Genomic DNA, 25,184 nt, shown 5'->3' with positions numbered 1-25,184 from the left:
CTGGGGTATCGGCGAGGACCATTCGCAACCGTCTCCATGAAGCTGGGCTACGGTCCCGCACACCGTTAGGCCGTCTTCCGCTCACGCCCCAACATCGTGCAGCCCGCCTCCAGTGGTGTCGCGACAGGCGTAAATGGAGGGACGAATGGAGACGTGTCGTCTTCAGTGATGAGAGTCGCTTCTGCCTTGGTGCCAATGATGGTCGTATGCGTGTTTGGCGCCATGCAGGTGAGCGCCACAATCAGGACTGCATACGACCCAGGCACACAGGGCCAACACCCGGCATCATGGTGTGGGGAGTGATCTCCTACACTGGCCGTACACCTCTGGTTATCGTCGAGGGGACACTGAATAGTGCACAGTACATCCAAACCGTCATCGAACCCATCGTTCTACCATTCCTAGACCGGCAAGGGAACTTGCTGTTCCAACAGGACAATGCACGTCCGCATGTATCCTGTGCCACCCAACGTGCTCTAGAAGGTGTAAGTCAACTACCCTGGCCAGCAAGATTTCCGGATCTGTCCCCCATTGAGCATGTTTGGGACTGGATGAAGCGTCGTCTCACACGCTCTGCACGTCCAGCACGAACGCTGGTCCAACTGAGGCGCCAGGTGGAAATGGCATGACAAGCCGTTCCACAGGACTTCATCCAGCATCTCTACGATCATCTCCATGGGAGAATAGCAGCCTGCATTACTGCGAAAGGTGGATATACACTGTACTAGTGCCGACATTGTGCATGCTCTGTTGCCTGTGTCTATGTGCCTGTGGTTCCGTCAGTGTGATCATGTGATGTATCTGACCCCAGGAATGTGTCAATAAAGTTTCCCCTTCCTGGGACAATGAATTCACGGTGTTCTTATTTCAATTTCCAGGAGTGTATTAACCAAATGAAAAAAAGCTTTGCAGCTTCATTTAAAAAAAAAAAAAACTATTGCCATTTGCACCATACATGGCTTGTTAATTCTTCTGACAAATTTTACAATGGTTATTATACCCAAGGCAGAAAAGTTTTAAGACACTTCATTATGGACACTGGGGCATTGCAGAAATGAAACAAATGGCTAGAAGATATTGCTGGAGGCCAAAGATGAACAAAGAAATTGGTTGAAGTGTGAACTTTGCCAAATGACAAAACTACATCCCAAAATGGATTTTAAAAATTGCCCCCAAGCAACAGAACCATGGGAAAGGGTGTACACTGATTACACTTGGCCATTCTGGAAAGCACCATGGTTTGTAACTGTGGACTCATACTCACAGTTCCCATATATGTTTGATATTATGTCAACGCCTACAGATAACCCAATAAAGGCCATCCAAAAAGTCTTTCCATAGAAGGACAGTTTTTAACAATGGGACACAATTTGTATAAATGGAATTCAGAGATTTCTGTGGCAATAATGATGCATGAGCTCCATTTAAGCACACTTCAAAAGACGAAGCAGAAAGCTTAGTCACAAATTTCAAAAATCCACGGAGAAGGCTTACTGAAGAGGAGGGAACAAGGAAAATGCTCTGTAGAAAATGCTGACGTTTTATCGCACAACTCCAAATCCAGTAACCAGAAAATCACTTGCTGAACCACTTCACAACCATCAGCCAAGGATCACATTGTAACTTATCCTTCCATCAAAAGATGAGGCTAAAGAAGAGTTCGGTGTTCCACATTGGTTATCCACGAAACTGCCTCACAGAACTGTCAAAAGGCACCAAAATTAACTCTGACAACACAGAATATTGAAGAAAGTGGGCAACACAGAACGGAAAATGAATGGAACTTAATTCAATTGCTTCCTGATCCAGTAGCAGAACATGATGAAACTGTATCCCTGGGTAATACTTCATGCATTGAACCGGAAATTACAGAGACTGAGGCGAGACCAACAAAACTTAAGAGATCAAAAATCATTTGTCAAAATGTGGTATTCTACAGCCCATTCTGCCATTAACTGGGGATGAAATGTTGCACCTGAACTTTTCAACATTTTAACAGAATTTATAAGCATTCATGTAAGTGCAATGATTGTCTGTTTTGTATTCAGTTTTTTATTTGTTGTGTGCACATATGTTACAATATTATTATACAGATTTGCTGCTTTGTTTTCCACATTAATAAACATGTTTATTAATATACCAGCAGATTCAAGAATTACAACTAACATAGCTCCTAGCCAAAAGTCATATTTAGAATCCCATACTGTAAGACCATTCTTACCCTGAATATAAGAGCTAAACAAACTCTTAAGCAATGTTTGTTTTGTAAAAACCAGCATTTGCCATTGATTCCACCCAATTAAAAGTCCACGATCCACTTGCTGTCTAGGTATCTGTCACTGCTACTAAATTACTTAGGTGCGCCCTCTACGTCACAACACAAAAGAGAAAATTTACAGTGATCATGTGGAAATGGTGAGAAGGTATCTTTTCACCTTTTTATCTAGTAAACTCAGTTTTTTGTTGTCATCCTTGCGGAATTCATCTTTTGCGTCACCACTGTCTCCACATTGTACATCACATCAGTTTTCAATGCTATTTTTTCTGTGTTGGATGAATAACAACAAATTTCAGTAGCCATTTCATTTTTTGTCCCATTATCTATACACAATATATTGCATGTTGTTCCCAACTACACTTCTGAAAATTACTTTTCAATAAATTATTTCTTAGCTTCTTGTTCACCAGCATTTGATTGAAAAGTGGAACTAGGGTATTCTGTAAGGCATTTCCAATTTTGTCTATCAGTTGAAACTGTTTCAAAAATTAACTCGTGTAAAAATTTAATGGCTATAACCAGTGCAGAGATTGTATTTTAATCTACTTTCTTTATTTTACTTACAATTGCCATTTCTAGATATTTTATCAACTTCCTTAAACTGACAATACAGCTAACTTTTCACAGTGTTCCAAAATCGGTGTCAGAGCTTCTCAAAATTAATGGGTAAAGAAACCTGTCCTTGACAGATCCAATTTGGCATTCCACACTAAAAACTTATTTTGTCTGATAGTTTTTTCTTTTTTCATTTATTTCTCCTGACATCATACCGCTAGCACAAATCTTTATTAACACATGAATCCGCACCATATATTTAAAATCCACACAGTCACATACTACTACATCGCAGCAGGCAAACTGGCTCTCAAAAAGCTCATAGTAACCCTCACAGATATACAGGCAAAAACAGCACCATGTCATTCAGTTGATAAAAGTTGTAGCAAAAATGGTTCAAATTTCACACAAACTTCTTATTATTACCACAGATACAAACTCTAATGATTAACAGAACAAAAGAACAGACTAAGCTACTCACATGTTCTGCATGAATGTATTTTATCCTGAAAAAATAAAAACTGTTCTGCTTCTCTGTTGTGTCACTTGTCTTGTCAGCAAGGAAACATGTAAATCCTTCATTCGAATCCCACACAAGTAACATATAATGGGTGATTCAAAAAGAAAAAACAGATTTCAACTGTTAATCACAGACAAAATGCAAAAGATAGAAACACATTGCACATATAACTGGATAGAGGAAGATTCAGTTTTGACACAGCTCCACTGTTGTTTGTTTGTAACAACATGACAAGTACACTGCAAGAGAAATCATTTTACAAGTTGGAATTTTTGCGAAGTCAATCCACTGTTCAAGTGCGAAGTGCACTTTGCCATTGATTCTGCAGGAAGCCAGCTGCCCCTGCAAAAGCAGATATATGACTGGTATACAAAATTCTTGGAAGCTCGTTGCTTATGAAAAGGGGAGAGCACTGATCGGTCATTCATGTCTGCTGAAAATGTTGAGTGTATCTGAGATGCGTTCATACACAGCCCATGGAAGTCTACAAGATGGGCAGGCTAAGAACTTCAATTTCATGTTCTGAAGCAACTTCTGCATATGAAGCCTTAAAACTTGCAGTTACTGCAGCAACTGCATCCTGGCAACCATAACAGAAGGTATGAAGTTTGCATTTCAATTCTTCAGTATGTGTCAGAGGATAATTTTTTAAATGACTCATCTTTTCAGATAAATTGACTTTTCATCTGGCAGGTACAGTAAACACCATAATCTAAGAATTTGGGGGTCACAAAAGCCAGGCATCGTCATAGAACATGAAAGAGACTCACCGAAACTGAAAATGTTTTGTGCCATTTGTGTTCACAAAGTTTATGGACCATTCTTTTTTGGGGGGAAAACTGCGACAGGAATTTGATATCTGGACATGTTGCAAAATTGATTGTTTCTTCAATTTAACAATGATTGCAAAGATTTCATTTTAATGCACAACAGCACCCTGCCTCATTTCTCCTTGAAGTGCTGCATAACCTTAACAACACTATCCTACAGTGCTAGACTGGAAGAGGTGGACAACAAGATCTTGTTCATTGCTTTTGGCCTCCCAGGTCACCAGGCCTCACACCTTGCTAATTTTTTTTGCTGTGGGGATACATTCTTTGTCCCACCTATGGCAGCTACTCTTCAAGAGCTGAGAAACTGAACTGTTGGAGCTGTCAGTTAAAAAGCAGCGGCCTGTTGATTTGTGGAATGAAATGGACTACCATTCTGATGTTTCTTGAGCAACACATCATGCTCATATTGAGTGTACGGTATAGAGTCTATGCGAACATAAAACTTTGAACTTCACTCTACCCATGGACAAGCACGATTCATTTCAATTAGTTCATCTGTAAATAACAACTGAAATCTGTTCTTCCTTTTTGAATCACCCTGTACACTAAATTTAAAAGATTTGTAGTTTATAGATATCTCCTGGATGTGTAAGCCCTGGGGAAGACTGAAATTTAAATCTCATATCCAGCAAATAGTACTCATTACTCAATCTGTTTTTATCGTAACATGCTCAGAATTACCTTGATTTGGCTGGACTCTGGAAAACATTCAGACAATGTAAGTTGGGCGAGGGGGCTGTCAGGACTGCGGAGATCAGTGGTAACTAAACGACCCTCTTCACTGGCAGAGACGAGAACATTCTCACCCCAAGAAGCTAACCCAAGAGCAGCACGATGATGGGGCCGCAGCAGAGATGCAGGTCCATCCCCAGAACATCTGGTATCTACCAACGCCACATGACCTGTATACTGGCCACAGGCCAACACTGACGATTGAGTGATCTGTGTTAATGAGAGAACGGCTGCCTTCAACCTGTAACATCCATATCGTATTTATTAATAGGAAAGCTAAGAAGGAAACATAACATATGAAAATATATAAAGATAATTTCTTATATTTTGAAAATCTCTCTTTTCATACAGTAAGACATTTTGTAGCTGATTCATCCAATAAAACAGAAATCAGACTTTATAACAAAGAAGTAAAGAGGGCTGCTCATCACAAGGAGGCAGGAAAGGTAGTTTTGAATGTGGTCATGAAGCAAAATAATTTCTGAAACTTCCTGGCAGATTAAAACTGTGTGCTCAACTGGGACTCAAATCATGACCTTTGCCTTACTTGGGCAAGTGCTCTACCGACTGAATTACCCAAGCACGACTCACAGCCCATCCTCACAGCCATACTTTTGCCAGTTCCTCATCTCCTACCCTTCCAATTTCACAGTAGTTCTCCTGTGAAAATTGCAGGACTAGCAGTCCTTGAAGTAAGGATATTACAGAGACACAACATAACCACAGTTTGATGGCTGTTTCTGGAATGTATTTTTTACTGTGAAATGAAGATTGTGCTGATATGAAACTTCCTGACAGATTAAAACTGTATGCTAGACCAGAACTCGAACCTATATCCTTTGCCTTTCATGGGCAAATGATCTACTAACTGAGCTGCCTGGGCATGACTCATAACCCATCCTCACAGCTTTACTTCCACCAGTATCTCTTCTGCTACCTTCCAAACTTCCCCAAAGTTCATCCTGTGAAACTTGCAGGACTAGCACCTTTGGAAGAAAGGATATTGCAGAGATGTGGTATTGGCAGAAATAAAGCTGTGAGGATGTGTTGTGAGTCTTGTTTGGGTAGCTCAGTCAATAGAGCACTGGCCTGTGCAAGACAAAGTCCCAGGTTTGAGACCCAGTCCGGTACACAGTTTTAACCTGCCAGGAAGTTTCATATTAGCGCACACTCCACTGCAGAGGAAAAGTTTCATTCTGAAGGCCCTGTTTGGAAGGATCGGAATGCTGCTGCCTCATCTCTACAAGCAGAGCTCCTCCAAATAGTAGTTTACTCCTGAAGAAGATGATGGAACAGCTGCTGAAAGCTCAAGAATTTTACTTTTAAATGATGAAGCTACAACACAAAAAGATTTTCTTTGGGAAGGTACTGTCTTGCAACATGTGTAGCTACACAATGCAGTATCCACACAAACTGAATCAAGAGAGTTTTTACAATGATCTTTGGTATTTCCGTTTTTTGGGAAATGTAGTCAGGAATAGCTGCTCTCCCCACACTCTAACCAAGAATCTACTGTTGCTTTGTTGTAAAATGGATTTTAGCTATCCTTATTTAGTATACATACAATGGGCAATGATTTTAAACTTGGCAGAAAAGATCAACTAAACAAGCTGGCTTTGTGGAAATCATTAATAATAAATTATTTGTCCTCCCAATCAATAAAATAAAATTTTCCTCCTCTAATGCAGAATTTAGGTTTCAGTTATTATATAAGTTCCACTGTTTTGGCATGTCACAGTTTTGATAGATCTAGGTACAAAGGAAACCAATATCCTATCTTTAAGGGAACATCATTACAATGTCTAATCACTACTAGTAAAATTGACAAACTTAAAATTCTTCTATATTACAAACTTCCAGTTATAACAACAACATGGAAAGGATAAATTGCTACTCACCATAAAGAGGAGGTGTTGAGTCACAGACAGGCACAATGAAAAAACTACTAAAATATTAATACTTTCAGACAGTCCATTTGCAGTAGAAATCACACATACAGGGTGTTACAAAAAGGTATGGCCAAATTTTCAGGAAACATTCCTCACACACAAATAAAGAAAATATGTTATGTGGACATGTGTCCAGAAACGCTTAATTTCCATGTTAGAGCTCATTTTAGTTTGTTCTTCCACCTACACTCAATGGAGCACGTTATCATGATTTCATATGGGATACTCTACCTGTGCTGCTAGAACATGTGCCTTTACAAGTACAACACAACATGTGGTTCATGCACAATGGAGCTCCTGCACATTTCAGTCGAAGCGTTCATACGCTTCTCAACAACAGATTCAGTGACTGACCGATTGGTAGAGGCGGACTAATTCCATGGCTTCCATGCTCTCCTAACCTCAACCCTCCTGACTCATTTATGGGAGCATTTGAAAGCTCTTGTTTATGCAACCCCAGTACCAAATGTAGAGACTCTTCGTGCTTGCATTGTGGACTGCTGTGATACAATACGCCATTCGCCAGGGCTGCATCAGGGCATCAGGGATTCCATGCGACGGAGGGTGGATGCATGTATCCTCGCTAACATAGGACATTTTGAACATTTCCTGTACCAAAGTGTTTGAAGTCACGCTGGTATGTTCTGTTGCTGTGTGTTTCCATTCCATGATTTATGTGATTTGAAGAGAAGTAATAAAATGAGCTCTAACATGGAAAGTAAGCATTTCCGGACACATGTCCATATAACATATTTTCTTCCTTTGTGTGTGAGGAATGTTTCCTGAAAGTTTGGCCGTACCTTTTTTAACACCACAAAACAAGAACAGCTCACACACACATCCCCACTGTCTCAGGTCACTAGAACCAGGCTGTGACTGTGTCTGACTGAGCAGCAATCGCCAAATCTTACCTGCTCGTTGGCATGCACTGAAAACTATCACTCTGTGATTGAAATCGATATGCAATTTTAAAAAATAAAAAAAGAAGTTTCAAATTTATATGACCAGTGGTGGAGTTTCCCTTCTTTACAATGCCCAGTCACATGTTTGTGAGGTGGGCTTGTGTGAATGTGCAGGTGTTTTCTACTGCAGAAGAAAGACTGTTCGAAAGTTTTAGTATTTTAGCAGTCTGTTTCATTGTGACTGCCTGAGAGTCAACACCTCCTCTGTAAGGTGAATAGCAATTTATCCTTCCAATATTGCGCTGTTATTCCATCTGGACTTCCCACTGTTTGAAAACTTAGAGGTATGTCATTCAAAGCATATCAGAACATTGGCTTAAATCAGATGTAATTCAGAGTGTGTCACTATCAAATTTCCAATTATGTGATCAGTATTCTAGAACAAAGCACAAACACTGTGGAATATCACTCATCAGTAAATGTCACATAGAATTTATTGCTTAGTGAACTGAATGTTAGGAAACATTTTTGAGCTAGTTGTCAAACAACTTATCAAAGAAAATCTTATAAGTCTCACTATCTACTGTTCTCGTCTGGAAGATTTTAAGTAGTTCATGAACAAACTTGAGCTTTTCCTAAACAAAATAACAAAATGGAAGTGTGATATAACAAGCTCTGGAAACGTTGATTTCCTCACCAAAAGTGACAAGAAGGACGCACTTCTGAATCTTATGAAAACATGCAATTTCCAAAACAAAGTAGACACCTCCATTAGAATTAGATCTAACTCACAAACAGTTTCGGATCAGGTTATTGTAAATGAGACCAAACTCTCCATAATAATGCAGAGTTCAGTAAATACCTAAACAAATACTAATGATCAATATAAATACTGATCAATTAAGTAACACCAGAAATGAAACCATTTGTAGATTTTTCAGTCAGGAGAATATCAACTTCTTCAACAACCTATTAAGTTGAGGAAAGTGGATAAATATTTTTGAAGTAGCACACATAAATGAAAATTTTACCATATTCATAGATTTGTTAAGTCACTATTCCCAAGCTGTTTTTCCTCTGAAAATTGTAACTAGTAAAATAAAGGCCTGTATAAATAACTGGATCACAACAGGAATAAGGACATCTTGCCTGAAAAAAAAAAAGAGATTTCTACACAAAGTGTATACACAAAACACATGGAAGATGGCATCCGGTACTGAAGTATGTATAAATCGTTTAGTGCAAACAAATTTCTCTGTGTCTGTAAAGTGCATATTATGTCCTAAAATTGTTCTTAAAGGAATCTGAATGAATTCTACATTTCAAAAATGGTACCATACAGTGTGTTTTGGTGATATTAATTTAAATTACTCAAATTGTGAATGTGGCATGTTTGTGTGCAAAGGGCATCAGTCCACAGTTGAAATATTCACTAGTGGATGAATAGAAGCTGTACTGACTTCTCTATGGTCTGATGAGGAATTGTGTGAACAGTATTCTGAAATGCTTAAAAAATGATGCAAAGCTTTTGCTGCAATTTAGGTGGTGTTACTAATGACAACAGTCACGAACATGTTATGTCAATGAAGCTAGTGTATTGTAAACAGAGTGAAAACATGTGTCTTTCAACAGTAAACAATCATGCTATGATGCAAAGTCTTCGTAGCAATTTAGAAAGTATTACTAATGACAACAGTTGTGAACATGTTAGGTTAATGAAGTTAGTACATTGCAAACAGTGTGAAAACACTTATCATTCAGCAAGAAATAGTCGAGGCACAAATGAGTGCAGGGAAATGTGAAATATCTACTGAACACAGAAGGCTTCACACAATCATGTTATTAAAAATACTGCGTTCAACAGATGGAGTGAACAGAAGACAGAGCTACCTTCAGGTACAGCAAACTTTACAAACAAACATGTGCTGATAAATATGAATTTCAATTAACAAATTTCCAGATTTAATGTAAAGATGTGGCCTGATAGCCATGGGCATGGCCTTGCTGGAGTCTTTGTAGATTCCCTTTAGAGAGAACACTTAACACAACATGGTCTACATCTAAATATTAAGGGTAAAACATTACCATGCCATAAAATCTTAGACATCACAAATTCATTATGAAGATACAAGGAGAGTGACCCCCACTACTCTCCCACACCCTATTTCTCAGTCAACAGCAGCTCCACTGCATCGCAAGCATCATCTTTAGACGCGTTCGGGAGGATGACAGTTCAATCCCGTCTCCAGCCATCCTGATTTAGGATGTCTGTGATTTCTTCGGTTTTTGTTTGATTTGTGCACAGCTGGTTAGCCTGACACCAGTAATTAGCCATTTGCGTAATTTCTCTATTTTTGTCCAGTACACTCTGTAAGTTCTCTCCTGTACTTATTAATGTCATGTCATCAGCATATAGTATGTTCTTACACGGTATGTATTTCGAGAAGTCATTGACATAGACAATGAACAGAAAAGGTCTAAGAACAGAGCCTTGGGGTATTCCTCTTTCTATAGGGAGTATTTCTGACCTCTGCCTATTTGCATATACAAGTTGTAACCTATTGCTTAGATAAGATCTGAATAGTCGGAGTGTGTCATCTTCAATGCCATAGTATTTTAATTTTTTGATCAGTATGTCACGTGACACCGAGTCAAAAGCTTTACTTAGGTCAATAAGTGTTCCAGACATTGATACCCTTTTTTCATACCCTTCATAAACATTGCTTACCAAAGCTTCTACTGCTTTTACAGTTGATAGGTGTGACCTGAAGCCAAACTGTTGTTCATTTAAAATATTGTTGGTTTCAAAATACCTGTATATCTGCTTATGCACACAATTTTCTACTAACTTGGATATGATTGGTACTATTGATATGGGTCTGTAGTTATTTGGGAGGTTTCTTTCACCTTTTTTATACACAGGCAAAGTAACTGTGAGCTTAAGACAGTCGGGGAATATTCCTTCATCAAGTACTCTGTTTGATAGTGAGAGAAGTGGCATTTCAATTTCTTTTGCTAGACATTTAATGATGAGATTACTGAGTCCATAATAATCTACTGTTTTGGAATTACTTAATTTGTTTATTGACTTGTGAATATCATTTAATGTGATTCGGGTCCAAGTGAACTTCTCACTTCTTGTCTGTTTTGCACAAGTGACCAATGCTTCTGCATCAGAGGCAGAATTGATGGATGGGGTGGTGATGCTATTTACAAAATATTCATTGAGAATATTGCAGTCAATAGGGATACTCTTTTCTTTATTGGTATTATTTATTTCCCTTTTAATGACAGTCCAGGCAGCTTTACATTTATTTTTAGAGTTTAAAATATATTCATCATTTGCACAGCACTTAGCATTTTTTATTTCTAATCTGTAAAGGTTTCTCATTTTAGTGTAATTTTCCTTGTCCCTATCACTGTTATGAGATTTGTCTTTCATAATCATCAGTAGTATTTTGAGTTTGTTAAGTTGTGGGGTGTACCATTTGTTGGTATTTTGTTGCTTATGAGTAATATTACTCTGGTACCTTTTGGTTACCAAGGGGCATGTCATTTCTACTATATGCTTGATCTCTGTCAGGAAAATGGAAAAACATTTATTAATCGTTTTCTTGTTATCCATTACATGAGTCCAATCCATTTCTTTTAACTGGTTTATCATTTTGTTTACATTGGATTCACCTAGAATTCTATATGTCACTTTTCCCTCTGTAGAACTGAAGGCTATCTTTTCTATTTGAAGCCATAGCCCTGCATGATCTGATATTCCTAATTCTATTACATCACATTGTATGGAGTCTCTTTGTACATTGCTAATTATGTTATCAAGGCATGCTTTCAGTCTAGTGGGTTTTTCACTGAGACAGTAATAGTTTAATGACTTCAGAGTGTTAATCATGTGAATTACATTTTTTTTCTCTTTGCCCTTATATCTATGTTAATATCACCTACAATTACAATTCTATGCTGTTTGTATTTTGACAGTCTCTAAGAAATAAATACCTTGAACTAGAAGTTGATTTAGATGAGTTTAATACTGAGTGCTTGTGTCTTTCGGAGCATTGGTGTAGGGAATTTGAATTAAACAACATGATTATACACCCTTTTAGACTAGCTAGGTCTTACTGTGGGAAAAATGCCAGAAGTGGCGGTGTCTGTATTTATACAAAAACAGGGGTAAAATTCAATAGGAGAAGTGATATTGAAAAGTTAAGTGTAGAAAAGCATTTTGAAGCAGCTGCTATTGAGTTGTATGGTAAGCAAAGGAAAATGATAGTAATAATTGTGTACAGGTCACCATGTGGAGACGTAGATAATTTTTTTTCAAAACTAGAAATTATGTTAAACATTGGGTACAATGAAAAAGCTACTGTACTTCTCTGTGGGGATTTTAACATAAATCTTATGTACAATAATACGGTTAAAGATAAATTTGTGAATATTTTACAGAGTTTTAACAAGTTACCCCCATGTAATAGGCTCAACCCGAATAACACACACATCACAGACCCTCATAGATAATATATTCTCAAACATAGATTCCAATGAAGGGGAGGTAAATAACACTGACCTTGGTTTATCTGATCACAATGCTCTTGTGCATACCGTTCCCCCAATGCCTGAGAAAAAAAACATCTTGCCACACTTATAAAATAATTTTTCTAAAGAAAACTGCACGCATTTTGTTAACTGTCTAACCAATGAAAGCTGGACAGATGTGAAATCAGAATGAAGTGCAAATAATGCATATAATACCTTTTCTTCCATATTCATGTCACTATTTGAAATGTGTTTCCCTAAGAAGTTAGTGAGGTCCAAGTCTTCAAAACAAAAAGCACACAAACCTTGGATAACTACAGGCATTAGGACTTCCAGTGTAACCATGAAAAGACTGAACCAAGAAATTAAAACTTGCTCAGATCCACAGTTTGTAGAATATGTAAAAACATACAGAAAAATATACCAAAAATCAATAGCAAATGCAAAGTTGCTATATAATGACAATTTAATCAGTAACTCAGACAACAAACCACAAACTATGTGGGACATTGTGAGGAATGAAACGACTACCTTGGGAAAAGAGGAAGAAATAATACTCAAAAGCAGTGAAAACTGCAATATAGAAAAGAAGGAAATGGCAAACTATATTAATAATTATTTTTTAAATATACCACATTCACTGAACTTAAACTTCACAAAACAAAAAATAATACATGCTCCAAGGGTTGCCTGCAGCATGAATATCCCTTCAACAAATGAACAGGAAGTAATTAGAGTGATTAGAAGCATAAAACCAAAAATGGCAGCAAGTGTTGATGAAGTACTAGTTTCAATCATAATAAGGACTGCAGTGCAGATTGCAAAACCTTTATCCCATATTGCAAATTTATCCTTTAGTGAAGGTGCGTTTCCTCAGCGACTGCAGATCTCAAAAGTGAGGCCACTATTTAAAAATGGAGACAGATATAAAATAGAAAACTACCGTCCCATATAACTTCTTCCTGCTTCCTCCAAAATATTAGAGAAACTGTTAAAATTGAGAGTAACTAGTTACCTAGACAATAATAAACTTTGGAATAGTAATAAACATGGTTTTTATGCAAAACGAAGCACAGAAACTGCAGTCGTAGACTACACCCCAGAAATAATTAAAAATTTGGAGAAAAACAAAAGTGTAGTAGGAATCAATTTAGATCTATCTAAAGCTTTCAATACGATCTGCTATGAAATCCTCCTTGATAAGCTGGAAGCAGTAGGTATTAGAGGAAGAGTTAAAATGTGGTTTGTGTCATATCTCAAAAACAGATCTCAGATTGTAGAGCTCATCACTGTAAATTCAAATCAAAAAATTAGGTTAGTTTCAGAAGCAAAAGAAGTTCCTTTAGGAGTACCCCAGGGCAGCATCTTAGGGCCACTACTCTTTCTCATATGTGTCAATGATTTATAGTTACAATATGATACAGCCAAACTTGTATTATAAGCAGATGACACAAGTCTAACAGTGAGCGACTTTAAAAACTCATTACAGCCAACTACTAACAAAATCCTAAAAAGTATTGAGACTTGGATAAGTGCAAATAAGCTTACACTCAATGCAAAGAAACCAAATTACATACAATTTGGTAAAATGATTCAGGATGAAGACATTAATCTAGAACAGGATGACAGACTAATAAAGAGAGTGCATTTTGCAAAAGTGTTAGGAATGCATATAGATGAAGCTATGAATTGGAAACACCATGTAAAATTCCTTACACACAGACTTAACTCAGCCTGCTTTGCACTGAGAGTTACTGCAAATGTTTGCACTCTAGAAGGCATCAGAATGGCATACTTTGGGTACTTTCATTCAGTTGCCTCATTTGGAATAGTGTTCTGGGACAGCTCAAAATCTAATTTGAAAGACATTTTTATTTTACAAAAACGGGCTGTTCGAATAATTACCCACAGTCCGACACAAGCTCACTGCAGACCTCTTTTCAAAAAGTTAGAATTACTTACTCTGCCATCAGTCTATATACTTAAATGTGTACTCCTAACCAAAGCTAATCTAAGCCATCTCCACACAAATGCAGACTGTCACAACTATAACACAAGGAACAAGAATGATCTCTACATAGAAGAAGTGAGAAGAACACGAACTCAGAAGCATTTAAGCTACATGGGCATTAAGATTTGTAATGCACTGCCTCAGTCCATTAAAGATTTAAAGGACAATAAAAATTTTAAATTGGAACTTAGAAAATTTTTAATTGATAAATGTTGCTACTCAATAAATGAATATCTTGAAGACCAAGAAAATGACTTTACAAACTAATCTCCAAAATTTTCTATCTTTGTTTGTTTCAGCTTTTATTATACTTTACCATCTATAGTACTAGTTTTTTATTGTTACTGAGAAACAAATTAGTATAAACCATTTATGTGGAAAGAAACTGTAAGTTTGCTGTCATTTATTATAGACAATTTCATTTTGTACATTCTATATTTTAATTTCTGTGTATGACAAATCCAATTGTAGACAATTTCATTTTGTATATTCTATATTGTTAATTTCTATGTATGACAAGTCCACTATCATTTGTACGATGACACGGATGCTAAATAAATAAAATAAAACAAATATCCACATAATTTATCACCCACTGTCCATGAATACACAAAACTCGGAAAGACCTCTGAAACGACAGTTGATCAAATATTTTTAGACTTGCAAACATTTGATCATAATGTAGAAGTGACTGATACTGATGAAGCAACAAAATTTAGTGTAAATAATGTACACAACACAAATTTTAGGAAAAGTGACAAGATATGTAAATGAGGACAACATTACAATTTTTAATTCATTGTTAAAAAATTCAGTCGGGGATTTACATAAATGTGACAATGCAGATACGAAGTTTGAGTCATTTTTAGCTCATCACACTATGAAATTGCTTTCCTCTTATGAAAATTAAAGCAAAAACCAAGACTAACACTTGAATAACACAGAGGATAAGAAAATCTTCGGAGCTCGGAAACAGTATGTAAACTGTCACAGAAAGGTGTACAAGAAAGTTGTTACAGCAGTAAGAAAATTAAACAATGTTTCATATATCAACAGAAACAAGGGTAACAAAGAAATGAAATCAATTGGAAATGTGATAACTGGGTTGCCACAAGTGAAACTCCCTGACATTTCCCTGATTTCCACACAAGTTTGAGGATTTTCTTTGACAAATTTCGAGCACTCAAGTGTAAGTAAAGACATAAGCTGAAAAAAATTAAATAAAATAAAATAAATGCAAGGACTTCTGCATTTCTTAACGTGTGAGCAAAAACACTATAGGTGACTGCCAATAAAATGTTAGTTCTACTATGTATGTTATTGTCGGTTATTACCCACTATGTTATGTCTATTATTCTACAGGTTTTGTGTGATTTTTCTTTCAAGAAATACACGAGTACATAGCATACAAATCACCAGTGACTGCTGCAATTTTCTTCTTTTTATTGTTCATGCTTTCTTATATATAAACTACTTTTAAAGTGCCAAAATGTACTAGAATAAATAAATTGTCTATTTTACACCACACTATATCATGTACTTGCAGTGGCATGGTCACAATTCCTCAAATCCACCGCCCATGGCCTCTGGCCTGCCAAGGAGCACCCCAGTCCAGGGTCCACAGATGAACCATGAAAATCCACCTCATTACGCCACACACAGACAGACCCAGCCTGCAGGCAGATTGGTGAGACTAGATCTGACAGGCACATCTGTGAGAAACTATGGGCTTCAGATTGGCAGGCCCATCTGTTACAGAGACCCACAGAAATGGCCTGCAGTTTTGGCCCTTTGTGGAAGTCCACTTGTGTGCCCAGCTATTCACATGCCACAGACACCATGTTGATCAAATGAAACAGCGGTGATCACTCACACAACAGATAATTTGCACAATACTGTGAGAATCAATACTAATGAGGATAGGTAGCAATTCACCGTAAAAATGATCATTGAGCCACAGACAGACATTTGATGTGTTTTATCATAAACTGCACATTTTTAAAAATGAGCTTAAGAAAATGCTTATAAGTGAAAGCTTCTACACTGTTGATGAGTACATAAATTTATTGAATTTGAGAATGTCCAAATGTTGCCATGTGTCACTAGATATAATGTAAACTTAAAATTTGTTTGGTTTATGTAGTTCGTTATCAGTGTGATTTGTATATAGACATTATTATTTAAGTTTTTTTGTATCAACACATGACAAGTCCTATAGCATTGTGTATAATAAAATAGATGATAAATAAATATAGCTGATATAACAAGGATAAGGACCTCCTATCTGAAAAAAACTTCTACATCAAATGTATAAACAGACCAAGGCATCCACAGAGCTACACAATTACTACAAAACATAGCAAAAACAAAGTTCTAAGACTTGCTAAAGAAATGGACAAACAGTGATTATGTAAATAACACACCAAAGTAAAAGCCATGTGGAAGATTACAAAAAATGAAAATTGTGACAGTAATAACAGAAGTACAAAATCACGTTAACTTACAAGACAAAAAGATACATAATCCCACAGCACTGGCAAAACTATTTAGTAACTTCTTTAAAGGCATTCCTGATGATACGGTAAAACCACATTTTACGCTTAAAACTGCACCTGTTAAATTCAAACTAGAGACAAGTTCTAGATCAATGTTTTTTAACACTGTCATAAAGATAAATTCATGAAAGTTATAAAATTGAAAAACTCATTTTCCAGCTGGAATTAATGACATTCCACTGACAAAGACAAAAAAATGTGCCCATAATATGATATCACCATTAACATACTTATGTCACTCCTCTCTTCAATCAAGCACTTTTCCTGAGTTGTTTAAAACATCTTAAGTCATTCCTATGTAAAAGAAAATGTGAAAATGGGGAGGGAGGACATAAACAACTACAGGTCAATCACCATTTCATCAAGTACCAGAATATCAGAAAGTTTAAAGAATATAATGGGATGAGAAGAAAAGACTGACTCTTGGGGAAGTTTTAGAGAAAATTATGTACAAAAAACTACTAACTACTTTCACTTATGAAGAGGAATGATGTGTTATGCTTATCTCATATGGGGCAGAAGAGAAAAATCAGCAAAAAACAGTGATGTATGAATGTTTTAATAGTACATCAGATCTGGTGAAAATCAAAAACTTGACAACAGGGATATTATTAGACGTGTCAAAATCATTTCACATGCTTAACAAGAAACCTTTCTTACAAAGACTGAACACAATGGCATACGGAACCTTCCAGACATCTGGATCAAATTATTTTTGGACAACTGCAAACAAGAGATCTCACAGAGATATGGGGATCAAAATTGCAAACAACCACTAAAGTGCTCTCAAATGGGGGTAAAATCAAATATGGTGTGCCCCAAGGCTCATTTATGGTGCCCCACCTCTTACAACTCTATATCAATGGTCTGAGAATAAATCTAGATGCATTCAAAACCAACTTATTTGTGACTGAAAAGTGAGAACTCTGAGGAACTGTAACAGTCTGTATATTGTGCCAGAAAGTCAATTTGCTGTTGGACACACTCACAATCACTTTACCATAAATAACAGTGAGACTGTAGCAATGAACTTTCGTACTCACATAACAAGAATCCACAAAACCCCATGTTAGGATGGCCAAGTGCACAGTAGCCCTATAATGAAATTCCTTGGTTTTGGGTGCAAGACAATTTGAAATGGATTAAATACACTAAGTAAGTTAATCATACGTTAAGAAGAGTGGGTTATGTCCTAAGAGCCCCAAAGCCATACGTCAAAGCGGAAACTGTTTTAAAAGGACCAAATTGAGGAGCAAATCTCCGATATTATGGAATGTGTCAGTTCATGAAATTACAACATAAAAGTAATAACAAATAAAAACAAATGCTTATGAACCCGAAAAAAGTCAATCCATAAGTTTAAGTAAATGCAATCAATAATACAATGAGAATCAGCTTAATTTTTCAAGGAACTCCTCGACAAAATAGAAGGAGTGACCCATGAGGAAACTCTTCAGTTTCGATTTGAAAGCACATGGATTACTGCTAAGATTTTTGGATTCGAGTGGTAGTTTATTGAAAATGGATGCAGCAATATACTGCACACCTTTTTGCATAAGAGGTAAGGGAGTCCAATCCAAATGCAGGTTTGATTTATGATGAGTATTTACTCAGTAAAAGCTGCTTATTCTTGGGAATAAGCTAATATTGTTAACACGAAAAGACAGTGAGGAATATATATATTGAGACACCAATGTCAAAATACCCAGACTCCTGAATAGGAGTTGACAAGAGGTTCGTGAGCTTACAACACTTATTGCCCGAACCGCCTCTTTCTGATCCAATAATTTCCTTTTAGAATGTGAAGAGTTACCCCAAAATATAATACCATATGACATAACTGACTGACAATAAGCAAAGTAGACTAATTTTCATGTGGAACAATCACTCACTTCTGATACTGTTTGAATATTAAAAATGGCAGTATTAAATCTTTGAACAATATCCTGAACATGGTCTTTCCACAACAGCTTAGTTTAAGTTGAGCAGCAGACGGAGCTCATGGCCACCATGAAACAAGTGCTTCTGGCGTTGCTCTCCAAGCAGTCTGCTCCAGCGCCGTTCCCTCCTCCCTTTCCCCCGTATGACGAGACAGCGGAGGATTGGGACGCATATGAACATCGCCTTCAGCAGCATTTCCAGGCGTTTCGTGACGCCGATGTGGAGGTATGTCGTGCTCTCTTCTTGTCAGGGATATCTCCCTCGCTGTATCAAGTTTTGCGGCAGCTAGCGCCATTGCAGGAACCCTAATTCTTGTCTTTTGACGCATTGTGTTCACTGCTGTCTTCATATTATCGCTGCCGCACGCATTTTGTGGCGGCTAGGGTCGAGTTCTATCAATGCAAGAAACAGCCCCATCAGTCTTACCGGGCGTGGGCCGCTACCCTGCACGGTCTTAGTCACAAATGTCATTTTGTCATGGAGCAGTCGTGAGAGTTGTATGCCCACGTTATGGTACGCAATGTCATTGTTAGTTCGGCCCCTGATATGGAGGTCCGGCAACGGGCCCTGCAGTTAGAAGACCCTTCCCTTGAGGAAGTCCTGTCCATTGCTCAATTGTATGAAATCTCTCATGCTGCAGGTCAACAGCTGGAAGCGTGGTGCGACGTCGCGGCGGTTCAGGGGGGCGCAGCCGCGTCCACTGCGTCCGAGGTGGACGACGTGTGAGCGGTACAATATGGCGGTTACGGCTGCTCCCGCACAGCGCGTAAACAGAATTCCGGCCGCCGGCCCCTATTGCCGTCCTGTGCGTCGTGCTATATACATCACGATCGGTCAGAGTGCTCCCATTGTTGGGCCGTTTGTTGCAAATGTAATAAAAAAGGTCACATTGCTAAAGTTTGCCGCTCAGCCTCAAAAGAATCGAAGAAAGCAGGTACAGAGGACATGGACGTTGACATTCAGGAAGTTTCATCCGGCCAGGCTCCCGATGCGTCGGCATGCAAACTCTTTATCGAGGTGTCGCTTCGGTCGCGCCGGTTACAACTGCAAGTAGATACGGGTGCGGTAGTTTTGTTGTTAAATGCACAAACTTATTCCGACCTTGGATCGCCCTCGTTGGTGCCAGTTTACCGGCCTCTATGCGGTTATGGTAAACAGTTCATTCCTCTACTGGGTCAATTCACTACTGACGTGACTTAAAAATCAGTCACTCGGCCTATTACTTTTATTGTTGTCAGTGATGCGAGCTCCGCTAACCTATTTGGCCTGGATGCCTTTCAAGCTTTCGGTTTTTCTATCGCTGACACCATTCAGTTGGTCTCAGAAGACGTTCCCTATCAATCACTGGAATCTTTGATCTCAGACTTTCCAGATATCTTTGAGGAGGGCCTGGGGCGTGTTTCAGATTTCGAGGCTCACTTAACGTTGAAGGCGTCAGCTCACCCGCGTTTTCTACGCTTGTGGCAGATCCCCTTGGCTCTCCGCCCTCAGGTAAAGGAAGAGATAGACCAGCTGACAGCCCTAGGGGTCATTCTTCCCATTTCTTCTAGAGAGTGGGCTTCTCCCCTCGTTATTGTAAGGAAGCCCTCGGGAAAATTACGTCTTTGTGGCGATTTCAAGGCCACCATTAATTCCCAATTGGTGGTGGACACCTATCCTTTGCCTCGTGCTGATGAATTGTTGTCCGCCATGGCGGGAGCCCAACATTTTTCGAAAATTGATCTTTTGGAGGCTTATCATCAGATACCACTTGATGAGGACTCCAAACGGCTGGCGGTCGTCAACACCCCGTTTGGCCTTTACCAATACCAGCGGTTGGCCTTCGGAATATCCAGTGCCCCAGCGATATTCCAGCGTTATCTTGAGCATGTCACATCGACAATCCCTCATTGTATTAATTACCTGGATGACATAATTGTCACAGGCCGCAGCACGAAGGAACACTTGCACAACCTTCGCACCCTCTTTCTCAAATTCAGGTCTGTGGGCTTGCGTTGCAACCTGCGTAAGTCAAACTTCTTCCAACCGTCCATTGAGTATGTGGGCTACACCATCTCTTGGCATGGCGTCCAGCCACTAGGAAGTTTGGTCCAAGGTATCGTCGACCTTCCTCGGCCCGCTTCGCTGAAAGAGTTACAAGCTTTTTTGGGCAAGATGGCTACTTTTGACCCCCATAAGCCGTTGGTCCTGGCTACAGATGCTTCGCAGTATGGGGTGAGGGTGGTCCTGGCCCATCGCAATGCAGATGGTTCCAAGCAACCCCTGGCGTTTGCTTCTAAAACTCTTAGTCCCGCGCAGGCCCATTACTCCCAGGTGGAAAAGAGGCTTTGGCCATTGTCTATGCTGTTACCAAGTTTCACCCTTTCTTGTATGGCACGAAGTTTCAGTTAATCACTGACCATAAGCTGTTAATATCGTTATTTGGCCCCGCCTCTCAGATTCCGGATAGGGCGGCCCACAGACTACAGCGCTGGGCCTTGTTGCTCTCTAAGTACCATTATGACATTCATTTTCGCCCTACTGGACAGCATGCCAACGCCAACAGTCTTTCCCATCTTCCGGTGGGCGAGGATCCTATGTTCGATCGAGAGGAGATTATGTGTTTTCATTTGGATGTGGTGTCCCGCCAAGCGGTGGATAGCTTCCCGATCACTAGTTCTCGAGTCGCCAGGGAAACGGCATCTGACCTGGTTCTCTGGCAAGTAATTCGCCTCATTCAGCAGGGGCGGTCATCCCCCCCTCCAGGCCGGGCCTCGGACCCTCTTCGTAATTATTTTATTATACGAGATCGCCTCTCGGTCTTGGACGGAGTTCTCCTTCTGGCTCCTCGTGTGGTTGTTCCTGCAAGTTTTCGAAGGGAGGTCCTCACGTTATTACATGCAGGGCACTGGGGTGTTTCCCGTACTAAAACCTTGGCTCGCAGACACGTGTACTGGCCTGGTATTGACAGAGAAATTGAGCACTTGGTGGCCGCCTTTTCCCAGTGTGCAAGCCACCTCCCAGGGCAGCGTTCTCTTCATGGCCGCCGGCAACCCAAGCATGGGAACGTGTTCACATCGATTTTGCGGGCCCATTTCTAAATGGCTTTTGGCTCATTGTCATTGATGCTTATTCCCGATTCCCATATGTGGTTCGCTGTTCCTCAACCACTTGAGAAGTTGCAATCCAGGCACTAGCAAAAATCTTTTCTGTGGAAGGTCTGCCAATCACCCTGGTCTCGGACAATGGACTGCAGTTTATTTCGCAGACCTTCCAGGATTTTTGTAGGCGTTTTGGTATTCGGCACATTTGCTCTCCCCCCTTCCATCCACAATTGAATGGGGAAGCGAAGCGCATGGTGCGCGCATTTAAGATACATATGAAAAAGTATGTGCACGAATTTCCTGCGGAGGAGGCATTGAAGTTTTTCCTGACGGCCTACTGGATGACACCAATGTGAGAACGCAACCCCGCAGGACTCCTCCATGGGCGCCAACCTAGGACTCTGCTGCACTTCCTCCGGCCTGGTCCTCGCCAGTCTTCGCACAACAGAGTACCTGGCTTTCCACTGGGTAAGTCAGTCTGGGCACGTGGGTTTGGTCGCAATCCCCGTTGGATACCAGCAGTGGTCCTGTGCCGAAATGGCCGCCGGCTCTATACCTTGCAGGCGGGGGACCGGGTGGTGCATCGTCACCAAAATCAGCTACGCCCACATGTGGGCACCCACCCTCCATCGTCTTGGACACCGGCTTCCCCATTGCCAGCACCCATGTTGGTTTCTCAGGGGACGTTACCACCTCTCCCCGCTGTGACTCTGCTGCACTGCAATGGTTCTCAGCTTTGGCAGCCTCCAGTCGCTCCGGCACCGGCATCGCCATCGTTAGCGATGCCCCAGCGAGAACCGGCTCCCCTCGCAGGCCCGGTTTCTCAGGAGGCTGGTTCACCTGTGGTCGTCCCTTCCCCATCGTCGCTGCCACTGGGTCTTGCCCCTCCTGAGGTGGAACAGGATCCGGAGTTCAACAGCTTGTTGTCCATTCTGTACCAGGCTCCGATAGTGGGACGACGGGGGCCTCTTCGTGTGGGTCACTTCCAGCCGCATTCGAAGTTTCCGGCTCTAGGGTTGGCAGATCCCCTCGACTTCGGCCTTCCAATGGATGTGCAAGTCATCGCTCCTGCCCGGCACTCCACCTTCCGATGCAGTGGATCACAGTGGCTTCACCCCCCGAAGGAGGAGGAGTGCAGTAGCCACCAGAAAGGTAACGGGCATCGCACATTAGCACGGCGCATCACGGATGGTAGTTGCCGCAAGTAGAGTCCCGTCCACCAGAGGGCACACGAGAATTCGGACGCAACCTCTGCCGGTGTAACAACAACAACAACAACAACTCAGGCAGCATGGACCGTACCCAGTCAGTTAACATCAGGCATGCCTAGGACACAGTCCCGGTCTACGCTAAGTGAAGTGCACGTAAACGTGAACAGTGTTACTACACCTACGATACGTTTTATTTAATTATCACAGGTGGAGTGGAACAAATTTTCTACATACAGACAAACGCAAACAGTTACTTAAATTTTCATCACTGATGTTTGCTCTTTACCGACACTAACTAATTCAGCAGTTGGTTTTCCAGCTTTTGCTATATTAAGCGCATCTTATAACTTGCAAGTACCACTGCGCTAGTATTGTTGTCATCCTGAAAAATTGAAAACAGTGCTCCATAAAATGTTAAATCAGTTAGATGAGAGAAATGATGAAAGGAAGTCGGAGATCTCTCGTAACCACAGCAACTACGACAGATTCACCTAGTATCGTCAGATCGTTCTTCTTAAGCTCAGTCAATTTCCCCATCCGCTCAGAATCCGACAATAAATTGTACTCGTCCTCGTGAAATTTGTTATAATGGCCTTCAATACTAAACTTCCGCTGACCAGCAAGAATACTGCCACATATAAAACATTTCGAATTTTCATGTTTTTGCACAGAAAAAAATGATTCTCCCATTACTTTTTAAAAGATGGCAAATCTCCACTTCTCCATTTCCTTGTTTCACTCTGCATTTTCCGGTTCTTGAACCACAATGTTCGCTACGTAGTGGTCGCTACGCATCAACGTCCACAGCTTAGCCTGGCACTACACTGCCGCAACCTGCCTGCTGTCGCCACTGCCCCAGTCGACGATTGCACACGAGCAGCACACATGCAGCGCTGTGCGCTTATGAGCCGCGTGCAATGTTTGCCTGCCGCCCCCCCCCCCCCCCCCCCCCAGGACTAAAACTTTTTAATAAACTTTCAGTGAAAAAAGCTATCCAGGGCACAAGACCTTTAAACAACAATCCTTATAGTCATACTAATGGTGTCATGGTTTATGATCATTGAATCAATGCATTGGTATGTAAACTGCAATGTACAATATTACACATTTATTTGTTTTATATATATACTACCTAAGTTTAAAACAAACATTGTAAAATCCAGGACAGAATGTAACAGTATTATGGGACGGGAAATTGCTACTCACCATATAGCGGAGATGCTGAGTCGCAGGTAGACACAACACAATGACTCTCACAATTAAAGCTTTCGGCCATTATGGCTTTCATCAACAATAGGCGTACATAAGGGTGGGGTGGACACACACACACACACACACACACACACACACACACACACACACACACACACACACACACATGCAACTGGCGACTGCACTCTCAGGCAACTGAAACCACACTGTGAGCAGCATCACCAGAGCATGATGGGAGTGGCAACTGGGTGGGGGTAAGGGGGAGGCTGGGGTGGGGAGGAGGAGGGATAGTATGGTGGGGGTGGTGGACACTGAAGTGCTGCTGGTTATATGGAAGACAGGGGAGAGGTGGGGAGGGGAGGGGATTTGTGCCAAAGGTGAGAAATAAAAAGACTGGATGTGTTGATGGAATGATGGCTGAGTAGTGCTGGAATGCGAACGGGGAAGGGCATGGATGGGTGAGGACAGTAACTAACAAAGTTTGAGGCCAGGAGGCTTACGGGAATGTATTATAGGGAAAGTTCCCACCTGCACAATTCAGAAAAGCTGGTGTTGGTGGGAAGGACCCATATGGTACAGGCTGTGATGCATCCTTTTTTGCTACTTGCCCCCCCCCCCCCCCCCTCACTTCTCCACTGCCCACCATCTAACCTGCAGCATTTCACTGTCCGCCTTCCCCACATCAGGCTCCTCCATGCCCCCACCCAGTCACCACTCCCATCATGCACTGGTGCTGCTGCTCGCAGTGTGGTTTTGCCTGAGACTGCTGTCGCGCGTGTGTGCGTGTATTTTAATGAAGGCCTTAATGGCTTTAATTGTGAGTCTTTTTGTTGTGCCTATCTGTTACTCAGCATCTCTGC

At 40.4% G+C, this 25,184-nt stretch overlaps 1 protein-coding gene across 3 annotated transcripts in view; it reads right to left on the bottom strand.

The window, feature by feature from the left end:
* Positions 1 to 25,184, bottom strand: part of LOC126271947 (F-box/WD repeat-containing protein 9-like) — a 137,478-nt gene that overhangs the window by 56,238 nt on the left and 56,056 nt on the right. For all 3 annotated transcript variants that reach the window (XM_049974376.1, XM_049974377.1, XM_049974378.1), the window contains exon 6: positions 4,868 to 5,159. In XM_049974376.1, coding sequence (XP_049830333.1) covers positions 4,868 to 5,159 — 292 coding nt within the window. The remainder of the gene's footprint in view (positions 1 to 4,867; positions 5,160 to 25,184) is intronic.

Source organism: Schistocerca gregaria, chromosome 5 (genome assembly GCF_023897955.1).
Source record: "Schistocerca gregaria isolate iqSchGreg1 chromosome 5, iqSchGreg1.2, whole genome shotgun sequence".
Classification (NCBI taxonomy): Eukaryota; Metazoa; Arthropoda; class Insecta; order Orthoptera; family Acrididae; genus Schistocerca; species Schistocerca gregaria.
This window is presented reverse-complemented; position numbering and strand designations above follow the sequence as displayed.